Source organism: Clinocottus analis, unplaced genomic scaffold, assembly GCF_023055335.1.
Source record: "Clinocottus analis isolate CAN_PGR_092001 unplaced genomic scaffold, fCliAna1.0.p SCAF_10, whole genome shotgun sequence".
NCBI classification, from domain to species: Eukaryota; Metazoa; Chordata; class Actinopteri; order Perciformes; family Cottidae; genus Clinocottus; species Clinocottus analis.
Genome location: NW_027175821.1, coordinates 11,831,118 through 11,846,689, shown reverse-complemented (window position 1 = coordinate 11,846,689; position 15,572 = coordinate 11,831,118). Strand labels below are relative to the sequence as shown.

Here is a 15,572-nt window from a genome sequence, read left to right as displayed (position 1 = left end):
AATAGTTTAATGTTTAACTGGTCTGGTTATCCAGGCTTAACTTGTTTTACACACAGAAACAGTATCTTGTACTAAACTTCCTTCCAGTCCCATAAATGTACATGCTCAACCACGTATTAGACAGATGTTCACGTTATTGTACCACATGTTTAATTAAGGGTACATAATCATATTAAAAAAGCATCTCAGGGGCAAATCAGAAATTCAGTTAAATGTAAAACTTTCTCCATTTTAGAACTGTGTTTAAAAAGAACAAACAAAGTTAAAGCAATCTGTTTATAATTACATGTTAAATGGCTATTTTAATCACCACCACATTTACAACGTTCACTACTAGCACACTTGCCAAAAATATAAATTTTAGTGAAAACTGCTTCCATGTAGACATGCTCAGATTTCTGTTCTGGTGAGCTCATCACCGTCAGGATGGTCTTCAATCTGTAAAAGTAAAAAAATATCGTCAGATTGTAGATTAAAATCACATGTCTGAAACCACTGAAGTGTTGCTATAGTAATTGGTTGCTATCAGTGAAAAACAAACATCCCACTCACCTGAGCTGAGTAGCACCTGCCCCTGGGAGTGAATTTCCATGATGTCACCCTCGTCAGTGAGTCACAGAGGGACGCTGACAGTTCGTAAGTGTCCCGCACCTGAAAACACATACGTGTACATTGTGGATGCACGTCTGACTTCTGTCACATTATCCACACATGTACATGCACATCCCTGTAAGTAACAAGTGTATTAACAGGGTAGTACATTATTTAATAACATATTTACCGGTGACTAACTTTCTAAAATATGAGCTGTCGAAGTGAATAACTTTGATTTTAGAATGAACTATAAATGAATGAACATGAATAAAAATAAAAAAGTCAAACCTTCATGCTGTTCAGACAAGCGTTTCTGAAGTCCATGTTGCTGCTGCAGCTCACAATACTGATGGCTGAACTGAGAATCACCTCAGCAGCTGAATGCATCGTTTCTTGGACCTGAACACCCAAACATGTACTATTAGGGCCCAAATCAATTACTCATTTTAATTAACCATTTAATTATTTGTCCAATTAATTTGATTCAGTTTGATCTTTAAAGTGTCAGAAAATAATTAATAAAATATTTATTATAATGTTCAAAGCTCAAAGGTGACGTCTTCAAATTTAAATATGTTGCCCAAAAACAGGTCAAAAGCCAAAGGTATGACAATTTTCCGTGAAAAACAGAAAAGCAGCAACTTTTAAGATTTGAGAAGCTGAAAACTACAACTGTGTGGCATCTTTTAACAATAAACTGATTATCAAAATGTTTTTTTTTCCTGGATCGATTAGTCAATTCCTTGTTGAGGTAATACACACTATCATATACAATTCAAATTAATAATTTCCTCTCTGGTAGTGACAGTGTATACCAGACTTGCCTTTTTTCTGTGCTTTTGGGATTTCAGTGAATTCTTCAGCTCAGCGTGCAGGGCTGCTGCGACTGCCTGCTTGTTGTGGTTCAGAATAGCCTCCAGGTGGTGCTCTATCAGCACCTCTGTGGCTGCAGGAGGAGCACAGCCACAGAAAAAGAAGTAAGGAAGACCAACTTTAATGCAGCATTCTGGGATTACACGTGCAGCTGTCTCTCACCCAACATATCAGAGAGCTGGTAGGTGAAGGGGTCACTGTGCTGCAGGAAGAGGTAAAGCAGGAGACTCTGCTGCATGAGGGGAAGACTTGAAGCTTGCTCTGAATCCTCACTCTGCTCCTGCTCTACTGTGTACACAGTGCCACTCCTGTGCACTAGATCCACATAGAATGTTCAAATGTAAGTATAAAATTAAAAGGAAGTTAAAGGAAAACATGATTATTTGTGACGATATCGACTTTAAACAGATAACATTGCAAGTATACACTGGTTGACGGCACACTGGTTCAACATAGGGTTAACGATCACAACATGTTTAACATTGGGGCAATGGAAGACGCACCTTTTGGATGGATAAATAATTGTTTCAACATTTGGTTTTACAACTCTAATTTTATGTTGATTGAGTCAACAGATGTTTCCAGAAATATTTTCTTTGGTGTAAAGTAACAATTCTGACTTCAAAATGGATCCTCTTTCAAGCCAGAGTAAATCAAAGTTCACTGATGTAATATTTGTAAAACTGGATCTTCACTCTGGCAGCCAAAGATAGACCAGTTTGTATCTTGGTATGTAGACCTGTATTTTTTTGCGTGTGATTCATAGTGTAAATGTGAAAGCAAAAGAAACACTGATGCAAAGGCAGTTTCTGAGAAATCAGTCGAATTGTAGATGTGATACAAAGATTATTCAGTGATGATTAAGCTTTGTTCTACAGAAAGTGTCTCAACCACGTTCATCAAACAAAATGTATTTTGCAAAAAATGCAATGTTTTAGACATCAACATTAGTCACTAAACCCACTTAGCTAAGTTAACAAAAACATCATGGTCAAAGTTAAATGTGACAAATGTAAATACTGATGTCCAGTTTAAGATAGGACGGAAATCTCAAAACACATTCCAAACACTAGATCTCTGCTGTGAGGTTTTTGTGACACGACTGCAGAACTACTTCTTGCATCAGAACTTACTGTTCGCAGTAAACGTGCAAAGATTGGTTGCATGTGGTCATAAGTCCCAGGGGACATGTTGATAAAAGGTAACATTCATTTCGCTATGAGAGCCCAGATTAGCAGACAGTGTTGGAGCCCTTTCTCTCTAAGTACTGTCCTTTTAACGGTTTTATTACTACGTGGTATGGGTATTCTTTTTCCTACGTCCATTATTCTGTCTGGATTCACATGATTTAAATCATGGGTCTTTTCTGATCCAATAAAGTTTTTATAGGCAGCTTTAGGCCAAGGCTGTGTGCTCATTTGCTAACAAATACACACAGGTGGTTGAAATTAGTTTTCATCAAGCCATTGAGACACACTGTTCCTAGTTCCTCTTGCAAATTACATGAAATGTAAACCGGCCATGTGTGGTTCCCATCAGTGGTTGTTGTCTACCTTTGAAGGACGAGCAGTGAAGGCCATGAAGGCCTAGTTCCTGACAGTCCAGATGAGCAGGGAGGTTCCGGAGGACGCCGGAGGGGCCTGTGACAGGAACATTACTTGGGCCGCATACCAAAACCTGACTCATGTGACGTCAAGGAAGACTCATCCAAATCAGATGCCCGAAACATCTCAGTCAGAGTTCAATGTTTTGGTCATTACCTTAAGCTCCTTACTTTGGTGTAAGTTGTTGGAACGTAGCTCGGCCAAGGGAAGCGGGACTCTATCTGACCATTTTGTTTGGCCAATCACTTTATGCCGTGATTGGCCCGCTGTGCTGATGTAAGAAAATATGCTGGCTCTTGAGCATAAACTCGCAAACTATCCGAGCATAAACTTAAACCCTCACACATAAACAGGACTCCAGGATGATTTGTTTGGAGAAGTGACTCACTTTGAAGAGAGCAATGAGGGAGTTAACCCTCATCCCGGTTTACACGTCCCAAACTGTCCCAGTGTGCACTGGAAGTTATAGTCTGATGAAGACAGCTGAACCACGTCATCTGAAATGAACAGGGACGCAATCCTGAGGCCAAACAATCGGCAAAGGATATTTGTATGTCAGTGAGTTGTGTTGCCAGATTGGGGTACTGAAGCACACAAGGGCTCAGGAGGGTGACAGGATGAACGCTGAGTTCTCCAAACAGGCCATGGTTCATGGCTTCAGGTGGGATACTGAGTGGCAACTTGTCTCCAAGGACAGGGTGTCCTCCATGACACCAGCATCCTCTCTTAACGCACTCTGGAGGCCTTTAAACCCAAAGAGAGAGAAAGTCACTTTCTATAAATAACAGTAGACATGTATATTTGTTTTTATTGAATTAATAGATGAAAACAAAGTTATTTTGCTTACACATCCGTAACTACTGAGTTCTACTACTTCTCTATTGAAATTAGGACAGAATGGATCTACGAGACAACTACACGTGAAATAATGCTTGAACACTGACTGTGTTTTACATGTGACATCCAAGATCAGGGATGGTCGGTTTGCACAAGCAACTTTTCTCTCAATCTTCACTCTGCAAGAATATATTTACACACAATAATAAGCACTTAAAAAAAACTGTCCGAGCGTTTAACAAGATACTCAGCCTTATTGTTTTTTTTATTATACTCCTAAAAGCCCAAACCTTAGCAACTTGATAAAAATAACTTAATGTAATAAATACTTTATTAGACAAAGTAAATGAATTATGTGTAATACATCGTGACTAAATGAATCCTTGCAGAATTTATCACGCTGTTTTAAGTTAAAGCATGTAGCATTAAAGCATGTAGCATGTAGCCATCTAACTTTAAGGAAAAACAATAAAATCAATAAAAAAGAAAGCTTAGGCTTTGCCTGCATAGTTGTCATTCATACCTAAAGTCTCGCTGGAAGCTCTGCTGACTGAATTTGAATTTAAAGTGGATTTTGATCTGTAAAAAAGAAGGGCAGTAAAATAATTGCAGCCAATTAAAAAAAAAAAAAAACACATGGTGGATACATTTTGTGGAAACCTATCCTACCCTTGCATTAACCAAACTGAATGAGTGCAGGAACGCCTCTATACGAGCGCCGCACTCTGGAACAAAAAGCGTTGCATCTTCTTTCATCTGTACAGTGCAGAGAAATAGACAGAGATGATATTCAATCACAGGCTTACCAGGATCATGTATCAATAATCACATTTAAAGAAAATATATGAAATTGAAAGTGTAGCATAAATTATTGACATTTGGATAAGTTTGATCCAAAAAGTAATAAGTAACTTAGTTAGATGAAGAAAATTGCTAAGGCTCTCAGTAATATTAGCGTGTACCTGAAAAGACAGGAGCAATTTGAGAGAACCATGCATGTCAGTGAAGGCACACAGTTCTTCAGGATCTGGCCGAGAACACGACCGCGTACAGGCCAACATGCTCTCCTTCAAATCTGTGAGGACTGATGTGGTAAATGGAGGTGATGTACAGAAGCTGGAGGTGTGTGATTACATTAGGTACATGTGTGCACGTACCAGGTTGGAGAACTTTCATTTCAATTCCTGTGCACCAGGAACCAGCAGCTGCAACTGCACCACAAACGTGAACAATGTTATAACACTTGCTGTATAGGCTTTATGTCCGAGAAAGCTTAACAGCTGCGGGGACCAATCACATTCCTTCATTCATCCATATCAAGGTTTTCTTTTCAGCAATCACATGCAGACTGAAATTAGTATAAATGCATCCCTGCTTATGTCAACAAATGAATCGCATATTTGTATTGTGGTGATCTCTTTTTGTTTTGGGTGGATTCCACAATCAGATTTGATGTGCGTGATGTACTGGTGTGTTTTGTCTGAAATGTTAATGTATTTCATGGTGACTAACGTTAGCATTGCCATTTTTGATTGTAACTATCTCAAATATATTACACTGCTACTGGAACACTTAATTTGAAGCCATATAGCTTTTTTTCTGTCAGAATAAACAGATGTTCAAGCACATATTTGGATGACTTGAGAGCTTCTTTTTTTTTTAAATTGCACTGGTCGTTCTTCCTGATAGAGTAGCTCAGATTATGAGAATATGGTGTGATTTTTAAACTTACCCGTGCAGTTTATAGTTTGAACAGAAGCTCCCGTTTCCGTCCACAGAAGTACCAAAAGCCCTCCTGCAGTCTTTAAACAATGCTGCTGGTTCCGTTTTCCCAAAAGCATGACCAATCGCAACACCTGAAGTGGTAATTAAGCACCAAACACCTAACGTTAGCTAGTGAAAGCTACAGCTAACGTTAGCTATATATGATATTAAGCTAGCTTCAAACATGAGATACGTTTATAAATACTTACAAGCAAATTAACTGTCAATTAGACACTGTTTTTTACACGTACATAAGATATGTTTCTAGCTGGAATAGCAGTTATTCAAACCTTTACCTTACCTGCTTAATTTCCCTGAGCATTTTCAGCAAATTGAACTACGATGCGCGCGCGCTCAATCGACTTTTAGTTTGCGCACGTGCCTGTTCCCGTGCAGTCCCAGGGTAACGCCCCCTCCTACAATATACTAACTTTAAATCTTTTCTACACATAATATCACAGCTCGCAAGTGTGTGAACTTTGTGAACTCCCTCATAATACCAGAGAGGTCGTCTGTTGAATCAACAACACATTTGGGGAAATGACACCTTCAAAGTAGTCAGGAATTTAGAAATACTGAGGTCCAAAAAATGTAAAAACAACAACAAAAACCACGGCAAAACAGAAAATATGCCCATAAAAAAAAAATCAATTATAGTGCAAAGGAATAAAACAAATTGCACATTAGTTACTGCTGTGTATTTTCATAATTTTAAATATATTTTCATTACAGGATTTTTTTGGAGGACATGGTTTTTACTGGGGGCCCAGTAACAAAGTTTTCTTTTTTGAGTTTGAGTTGACTTCTGTCTACGTCTTTTTGTACACAAATTTTTAGTAGGCAGTGTATTTTCTCTCCTGTTTTTGCTATCTGAAATGATACCCACAAATACACGTTAATCTGAGAATATAACTTTATTTATTACATGTATAACTATTCATATATCTTAATACAATTAAGTATAAAAAAAACAGCATATAGGAAGAATTTGTTGGGTTTTAAAGTCACTATTTTATGAAACTTTCCTCCAACACAAATCACTTCATATCCTTTGCAGACCACTCTTTGTATCCTCCAGTATAATTGCGTGCACTGAAACAGAAGACACAGAAGTAAAAATAAGTGTTCAGGAGGCGTAAAAGCAAGACAGGCTGTGTGATGTTTGTGTGTGAACTATAGCAACCAATAACTTATTTACTTTACATATCCAAGTTCGTAGGCCTTGGTTGTGGCAGTTTTCCCTCGCAAGCCCATCATGCAGTGAAACACCAGCTCTGGCGCATCCAACAATGGCTTATTTGCTCCGTACTTGGCCTTGAATTGTTCTGGCGCCATTGCAAAAGCAGCCTCCACGGTATCAACTAAGTGAAAAGTGGCAGACAAATATTTTTAGATGAAATAGAAGATGGCACACATCCAGGAGAACTCTGGCCTGAAGGTTTATGATAGGTGGTACAAATGAAGTCAAAATAAATTCACTGATATTATGGGAGAGCGCTATTGTATATATTTAAACTTTGCTATTTGTTTCCCCTGCGTCTTATTCATATGATCTCACCTGGGATGTGAACAGATCCTGGAATGCGTCCTTTATCCACTTCTTCTTTAGAGCGAACATCCACCAGAAAGAGATTCTCGCTCTTTCCCAGGAGTGCTTTCAGATCCTCATAGGAGATTTCCTTGGTGACTGGCAATGAGAGAGTAAACACATTAAAGGCTTTGTAAGATGAGCCTTTGTTGGCACCTCCCATAAAAGTGTACCACTAACATATTTTAAATTCAGGTTAGGCGACAAGTGAGAAAACAGTCTGATACAATAATTTATTACACATTTTTTTAAATGAACATGCTTCACTGTGTGGAACTTTCCACTCTCGTACCCGTGTATGCAGGTGCACTATACCTAATGCAACCACGAGACCATATATCCCTCCACATCAACACTTAACGTTATTAACGTCACTTTACCGCGGATTGTTGTAATCTATTAGTTACTTATTCACTAGCTAAACAAGTAAACATGAGGAAAGTTTACATTTATTTCTGCACTCAGTAAAATTATTTCTGTCTCACTCTTAAGGAGTTCAGTTCAATGAGACTCACCTGAGCTCGCCATTCTGCTTATTGGTAATGCATTCCAAACGCTGTTAACATGAGATACATCTCTTCCGCGTATTGTTAGTGAGCAGTCATTGGCTTAAACGTCGAAGAAAGGCGGGACCTTCTCCAGTCATTAGCCAATAAAATCAACTTCCTACTAATGGCGCTTTTACAAAACTTTCGAAATAAAAGTTCCCAAGTTTAAGTTATTAAAAAACTCAGATCTTATGAAAGTAAGGTTAGTACAATATAAAAGTATTTTGTCGGATAAATGTCCTGCAAAATGCAACTAAAATGATCAGCGAAAAGTACTTAAAGTATAAATACTCAAAGTACTCATTCTGCAAAATGGCTCATTTCAGAATTTTATAATATAGGAGAATATACTCTATACAGCATGCCATTGAACTATTATTAAAGATTCATCCATTTGTGACGTTAATGTAAGATAGAGATCATTTTATATCAGACTGACAAGTTTTTATTCTATAAAAAGGCGAATATGACAAATCTTAATCTGCAAAGAAAAAAATAACTCAAGCTCTGAAATAAATGTAGTGGAGTGAAAAGCAAAATTTCCCTCTGAAATGTAGTGGAGAAGAACATAAAAGGAATAAAAGTAAAATTATCTTTCTTAAAGGTGGATACTTTGTGCCATTGATTACAAATATATGCCAGAGGTCAAACAAAACGATTAATGACAAATGTAGATGCTTCAATGCTGCATAAAAGGGGTAAATTAATGTTCTGAAAAGTGTTAAAAGCATCTGTTAAAATCACCAGATTTCGACCCAAATCAATGTATACATAGGATGTGGTAGGTTGGACCGACTAATGCACAGCTGTTTTATACCTTTACACAGACAGATGCTTTTTTTTTTTTTTTTAACTATTAATTAAATGTCACTTGGCTGTATGTCACAACACATAAAACAAAAAAATCAACCAAGACTTTTGACACATTGTTTTTTTATTAAAATAAGTTTCAGTTTCTTATAAAAGTCAGTAACTATATACTTACATAACATACATAGCTTAATTCGCCAGCAAATAAACCTGTAGTTAAAACCACAATGTAACAGACATACCAATTGTTAGTGTTATTCGATTATCACAATTCCTCTTTTCCCCAATATGTTTATATATTCCTTCGAAGATCAGTATGAACAATTTCCTAATGACTGTTATCTGTTTTGTCTGCGCACTTTATGTTAATTTCATATTCTATAGTAGATTTAATTGTATATTTTATCCTCCCATTTCTTGCACTCTGTTTCTTGTTTAATGTTAAGTACCTCCCACAGGATAAATTCATTGTATGTGAAAACTTACATGGCAGTAAATGGTTCTGATTCTGATTCTATAATCAATCATAACGACACCCTTTAGATGTTGAGATGTTTGCCTTTTGTTCAAAATGTCACCGTTGCTGTGCCCCCTGTCTCCAGGGGCCTGTTCAGTGTGACTGGGAGGAATTGTCTGTGCTGAACAGGTCTTGATCACAGAGTCCCCTCTGTGCTGTAAGAAGGGTTCCCTAGTCCATCAGCAGAGTCCCTCTTTGCCTTTTTACGCATTTGATGCTTCCAGAGGATCACAGCTGCTATGATGAGAAGTAGAAGGAGGGCAACTCCTCCTCCTATAACCCCGACAAACAGTTTATGGTCAGAAAATTCAGGAAGATCGTACCGCGTACAGGAGAACTCTGAGGGTACGCTATGTCCTGCATTATTCACAGCCTCCACACACACCTTCGTGCCAACTTCCAAAGATCCGACCAAACCTCGTCGTAAATCTTCCTGAAACTCCATGGCTTCACTTCCCTCTATCAACACTCTGTACACAGACACAACAGAAGATGGAGCACACCACTGGACCTCTATCTTCCCTCTGTCAGCTCCTTCACTGATTGGCTGCAGCACATGGATGCGTGGCGCAAGAGGAGGCTCATTGTCTCCGCTGATCCCTGGACAGAGGCATCCAGTCCTTGTTGAAATTTGTTTGCAGGGTTCCTGATTCTCCAAGCAGGGGTTGTACTGGCAGAGCTGTTGGTTTTGGTTAAGTACAGTAGTCTTCACAGCGTGCAGCACTTCAGGAGGAGAGCTGTGGTTGTCATTGTCACTGTATTCATCGTCATAGTTGTCATCTGAGCTGAAGTCAGTCATGAATATGATACGATGACGAGGAGGGGAAGGAGTAGAGGCAGCATGGGTGGAGAGGTGGGAGTGGAGGAAAGGCGAGGCACCCAGAAAAAGGAGAAGCACAACCAGGTTCTTACGCAGTGACGTCATCTCTGTGGACAAAAGTGACAAATGATGAGAATGAATACAAAAACATTGGAGAAAAGATATAAACAAATCCTTGACAATATGAACATTATGTTCAACCAGTCAGTCTAAGAAAGGAAATACGCCTTCATTCTTTATTGACCTTGTAAAATTTTATTATACTGAGAGGCCAGTTATGAGAAGGAATTTAAAGTGTAAATAAGTTGGAGTAAAGAAACTGAAATGTGGTCACTGCAACCAAACACAGACACCCAAATACAGAACTTGGTTACAATACCAGACACAAATAATTAATCCAACAAGGATCAAAAGTACAAAAGATAAGAGAATTTTAAAGAAAGATTTGTTGAGAGTGGTAAGTAAACTTTGGCTTGTTGACTAAGAGGCTATTTTACCAAAATGGATGGCTTGGAGAAGGATCTGTGGTTAATCAAACATTTGTGTAGTTCTAGTTTCCATCCTGTAAACAGCTTAAGATAAATACATGCTGTGTGCTGGAAGAAAGAAATACAACAATTGACGTGACCCGATGAGCATTTCTATTTTCTACTGGTATCAAGCCAAATTAGTTCTGTGTGAACCTATGACTATATTTGTACCTTTTTACCTTCTAGGTATTAATAATATATGGAAATAACCCTAATACTAGGGTCTGCTAAGGCCGGTAAACATAACGGATGACTAAATCTCTAAGAATAAGCATCCAACCATGCCAGTGTTTTGCATCCAGTGAACACACAAATCAGCATTGTGATAAATGTGACTTTAAAGTAAAGAAAAGTGTACCTGTTTGATGGTGGTGGTCGTTTCCAGTCTTTATTTTCTCTGGTTCCCACTCTGTCTGCTCTCACCGTGTGCTCACCACAGTCCTCTGCTCTCACTGTCTTAAGTTGTTTCCCTCAGACTCTCCCCTCCTCCTCAACACCCCCTCATTTTCTCCCATGAGTGCCTCTCCCTCCCATTTCACCCTTTCGTGGTCTGCCTCTCTTGTTCTCCTCTCTCTCTTTTCATGTTATTCCCCCTACTCTCTCAACTTGGAACCAGCCGCTCTTTTATTTATTTTTCGGTATTTTTGTGTGAATGTGCGTTGGGAAAGTGGAAAGGGGGGTCCAGAGCCACCATGTGCCTGTGTGCTGCTCTGCATAGTGATTTGCTGGCAGGCAGCAGGAGGCAGGCATGTGCTTGTTGCAGTATGTGTTTGTTAATCCGTAGGTGTAGTGGCCTGTTTTTGATTACTTCTTTATGAGCTAAACTTCCTGCTTAGTTTGCAGGTGTTCTTGTGGAAACTAACAGAACATTGGGTCACTGCAGTGTGTTTATGTGCCTTCGAGAGTGCGGGGTGAGGAATGCATGCATGTGTATTTATTATAGACACCCCCTCCCCCTCTTGTAGCCCCCATTGTGACAAGCTGGAGGGGAACGATAAAGGTTTTCTTCTCTCTCGTCCTTTTAAGGGGTTGAGCTGGCAAAGGGGGCATGTTCTTTCTTATTGAAAGTACCCACATGCACCGATGAGGGGAAAAGTACCACGGCAGGAGACTTCTTCTTTCTTAACTTCAAAACCTAAAAGATTTACTCAACCTGCTTTTTTTCTTGAATAAATGGTTTCATTTAAACTTAAGCTGATTTACGAGAATATATATATATATATATATATATATATATATATATATATATATATATATATATATATATATATATATATATGCTAGATAAGGAATTATTGAGGGAGCAAAACCAACAACTTAAAGCAGACCACAGCTAAGAGGGTTGTGAGACTGTCCATTTACACATATAAATCAACTTGGTTCACATGAAGGAAAAACTATTTGATATGTTCACAAGAAAACAACTGAGTGCACAGAAACAATAAATCTTTGGGAGATGAATGAACACCGAAGGCAGTCTTAAATACACTGCCACTTTAAGTGCACAGCAGGAAATGGTGTTATACAAAGTGACATTTACTTATTTGGGAGAAAATATGTTCCTATGTGTGTACATTGTGTGTACAGTTGGGGGGTACATGCTTAAATGTGTGTAGGGATGAAGATTGAATGGAAAATAATCCCAAATCATAAAACCATTTAACTTTGATCAAACTGAAGAGTATCTTACGTGTAGCTTTTGATCACACCTTAATGAAGCACGTATATTGATGACTCAGTGTTGCTCCTTTTGAACTTGCAAACATGCTGAAATAATTGTGCTTGCTTTAAGGCAATATGGGCAGGACATGAATGAAGAAGGGAGAAGTTCTCTGTAAATTGTGAAATGTGTTGTTTATGAGGGAAGTTTTGGGAGAGAGGCTGAAGCTATGTGATAATAGCCATGTGTGATTATTTGGAACATGTGAGAATTTTTAGTTGAGAGACGCATTTCCACTCCTCCACAGTTTGTGGGGGTCAGCTCGGTTCTTGGCCTCTTGGTTGTTGTTGTTGTCATACCTGGAGGGCACGTTATATCTGAATGATCTTGTCTGGACGACACACACAGCCGTGTTCTCCTGTGCCGGCTGGCTGCCTCCAGCCAGTAATCTACTAAGAAGGAAAAGGAGGGCTGAATGAAACTTCCTCGAGCAGACTAAAATGCTTAACCAATCATACTTCTCTTCATATCATAGGTCATCCTAGTTGCCAGGAATTTACAAATATTGTTGCTTGTTGAACTTTACATCTGTATGCATTGGTTAGACTGTATTTATTATAACTTATTAAATTATAATGCAAAACACTAGAGAGGACAATTCAGAAAGGCATATATGGATATATTGTTTAGATGTGAATCAAAGAGGAGGGCTTCTCAAGACTACCATCAGTTTAACCAGCTAGAAGTTTCAGGTTGTCTTGGCTGCATGAGACAACCATCTCCCTCCCCCGCCTATCCACTGGTCCTTAACGTCAGGAGCTGATAAGTCTCAAAACCTGCATATAACTAGATGGTACAAGTTTCTGTGACTCATAAGAAGAGAAGTGATGCATTTCAACATCCACTCCTGAATGAAACAATTCATTTAGAGCAGTCTTTTCTCACATATCCAAGCTATACAGCATTTCATCATTCATCATTCAACTTCTTGTAATATAATTGTTACACTCACACATAATGTGTGATGATTGAAAAATCAAATCCTGTACTTGACTAAAAGTAAAAAAACAACAAAAAAAACACACATATACACACATAACATCAGTGATTTGTGGGGATGTGGTAATGACACTCTATATGTGTGAGTGGGTGGACACAGAATTAGTCTGTGATCAATACAGCTATTAATATTGTATGAGTGAGTTAGAAAGAGTTTGACACGTTCATATGCTATTTGTATGAATGAGCTCATACTGTACTTGCGTATGGGTCAGATTACATCTGAAAATGAAAGAGTTCTTCTCTAGTTCAAATAAGGGAAAAGGACAAGAAAGAGGCAAACAAAACAAGTATGTGAAATGTTTACCGGGACAACCAACCATCTGGATTCTTAAGATCGACTTTTTTGCCTCCTGTACTTTGCCTCTACTGTCATATTCGTGTTTCTTATCCGTGGGAAAAACAAAGGAACTATTCAGTAACACTCATGATCATGGGCAGGTGAGTCAATCCCTGTTGAACGTCTTAGCTCATCTGAACTCATTTCAACTATTTCAATAGTTTTCTATAAAATAGGCAACATCACTGAGGAGACGGTGCTTTCCTGTTGCTAGTGACAGGCCAGCATGCTGAAGTTTTCTTTCAAACTGTGGCTCCAAGGCGTCAAGGAACAAAAGAAGCCGCTGAGCGTGAGTCATACTAGATAATGACTAGCCCGCCAGTGCATTTCCCATCTCTCACCACCGTAGCATGTCAGAGCATGCCGCTGGACATGTATCAGACAACCCGCACGTATCCCCGTCACCGTCATCTGATTGGAGATGGCTCCACAATTTCTGTAAAGTGCTGTTGTGTCTGTGGGAAACAATACCTTTATTTCTTATCTCATTAAGATGACAGTCTTTTAAGGCAGGAATTCCCCTCTGCCTCTTCAGCAAGTTAAAACAAATACTGTATACTTTATTTACACATTAACTCACTCAAGTCAGCCTTCAAGTCTCAAAGTATGACTTTATCAAACTCAGAAATGTGTGGGCCTCTCACAGATGCTCATTCCATCTCCTACCCACACCTCTCTAAGGAGTTGAAGTATTCCAATTTAAACAGGAAGTACTACTATTGGCTATAGACATATCCCCTTTGACCTCTACTTCATTCAAAAAGAATCCCGGGGTAGTCCTCCAAACATGACTGTTGTGTGGACGGGTATTTTTAGGTTTAAAAAACACTGTGGAGCCAGAGTGGGCAATGCAAGGAGCTAATTGGAAGCAGACATGTGATTATGTAGCAGCTCCATCTGATGACGAGGTCCCACATTCCTGCCGCCGCGGCATGTTTGGGTCATTAAAAACCATGTCAACGTAAAGGAGTGGCCTGATAATCACAGAAACTCTGCTGCCAAAGGCGGAGTTCAGCTTAAATCCACCAGACTAAAGTGAAGCTCCGTGGATGTTGATCTATATTAATCTTTGTTAGGGAGGAAAACATGCTAAAATGCCACTTTATATATTAATTAATGTCATACAAAACAACTCAAGACAACTTTGACTGCATTAAGTGGTGATGTTATGGAAACTTAATATGGTGATATGTGTTTGTGTTGTCTTATGACACACCTTAGATAAATTACACAATATAAAATATACATAGTGTGTAAAAAGTGGGCGTGTTGGCCTGCTGAGAGTCTGTGACAATGGGACTGGATCATTATCCATATTTACGATGTTGTCTTATATACGACATCGGGGTCTAACGCACACATCTCATATATTCTACAAGAAATCTTTATAGATATTATTTATTTTTCTTACTGTGACATGTCAGAATGTTACAGTGAATGACAAAAAAAGAAACGTAAAAGAGGTAAAAAAAAATTAAACACTCAAGTTTAGTTTAAAGTTTGTACTACTGTGTCATTTGCTTCAAGTGTTGATTGTAAAAAAAAATATTTTTGACAAAGATATATACGTTTTAATTTTTTTAAATTGTTTTTTGTTTTGTGTAATAGACAAAAAACAAGTTTAAATACATTTTCTACAGTAAGTTAAGGACTGTAACTTTAATTAATAAATAAAATCAAGAAACTCCCCTGAATGTTAAATATTTGGTAACTTCCAACCTAAACAAACCACTTAAAAAGAGGTATAGCGCCACTTAGTGGTAAATACTTGTACTTGTCAGCTACGATCACGTGAACACAAAGAAATAAATCCCCTGGCAAATCTGTGGCACCAATCTGACAGTCGTTCTTTCCTATTTGAGTTCATGTTATTTAATGTAGTTATTGTAAGTTTGGAAAGTAGGCTGATTGGATTCATACTTTGTGCTGGGGGGGAGGCGAAGAGAGCCAGACATGATGTCTGAAGACACAAGCTCAACATGGCGACATGGTGTTTTTGTTGCTCTCCCACTAGAGAACTCTGTTCAA

The 15,572-nt window shown here is 38.5% G+C and overlaps 3 protein-coding genes across 3 annotated transcripts; all 3 read right to left on the bottom strand.

The window, feature by feature from the left end:
* Positions 1–127: 127 nt before the first annotated feature.
* top6bl (TOP6B like initiator of meiotic double strand breaks) lies at positions 128–6,169 on the bottom strand. The gene is made up of 14 exons (XM_068595400.1): positions 5,974–6,169; positions 5,641–5,764; positions 5,066–5,119; positions 4,871–4,992; positions 4,578–4,664; positions 4,432–4,487; positions 4,016–4,087; positions 3,611–3,815; positions 3,021–3,144; positions 1,630–1,782; positions 1,419–1,540; positions 883–993; positions 553–651; positions 128–438 (listed from the first exon to the last, which is right to left on the bottom strand). The coding sequence occupies exons 1-14, from the start codon at positions 5,992–5,994 to the stop codon at positions 391–393; spliced, it is 1,398 nt and encodes a 465-aa protein (XP_068451501.1). The 5' UTR covers positions 5,995–6,169; the 3' UTR covers positions 128–390.
* A 402-nt stretch (positions 6,170–6,571) lies between these two features.
* Positions 6,572–7,832, bottom strand: tstd1 (thiosulfate sulfurtransferase like domain containing 1). Its single transcript, XM_068594315.1, has 4 exons — positions 7,776–7,832; positions 7,231–7,359; positions 6,871–7,033; positions 6,572–6,764 (listed from the first exon to the last, which is right to left on the bottom strand). Exons 1-4 carry the CDS (start codon positions 7,786–7,788, stop codon positions 6,710–6,712), a joined length of 360 nt encoding a protein of 119 aa, XP_068450416.1. The 5' UTR covers positions 7,789–7,832; the 3' UTR covers positions 6,572–6,709.
* Positions 7,833–8,724: 892 nt separating this feature from the next.
* Positions 8,725–10,952, bottom strand: si:ch1073-303k11.2 (LRRN4 C-terminal-like protein). Its single transcript, XM_068590841.1, has 2 exons — positions 10,844–10,952; positions 8,725–10,062 (listed from the first exon to the last, which is right to left on the bottom strand). The coding sequence occupies exon 2, from the start codon at positions 10,058–10,060 to the stop codon at positions 9,272–9,274; it is 789 nt and encodes a 262-aa protein (XP_068446942.1). The 5' UTR covers positions 10,061–10,062; positions 10,844–10,952; the 3' UTR covers positions 8,725–9,271.
* Between the last annotated feature and the right edge of the window lie 4,620 nt (positions 10,953–15,572).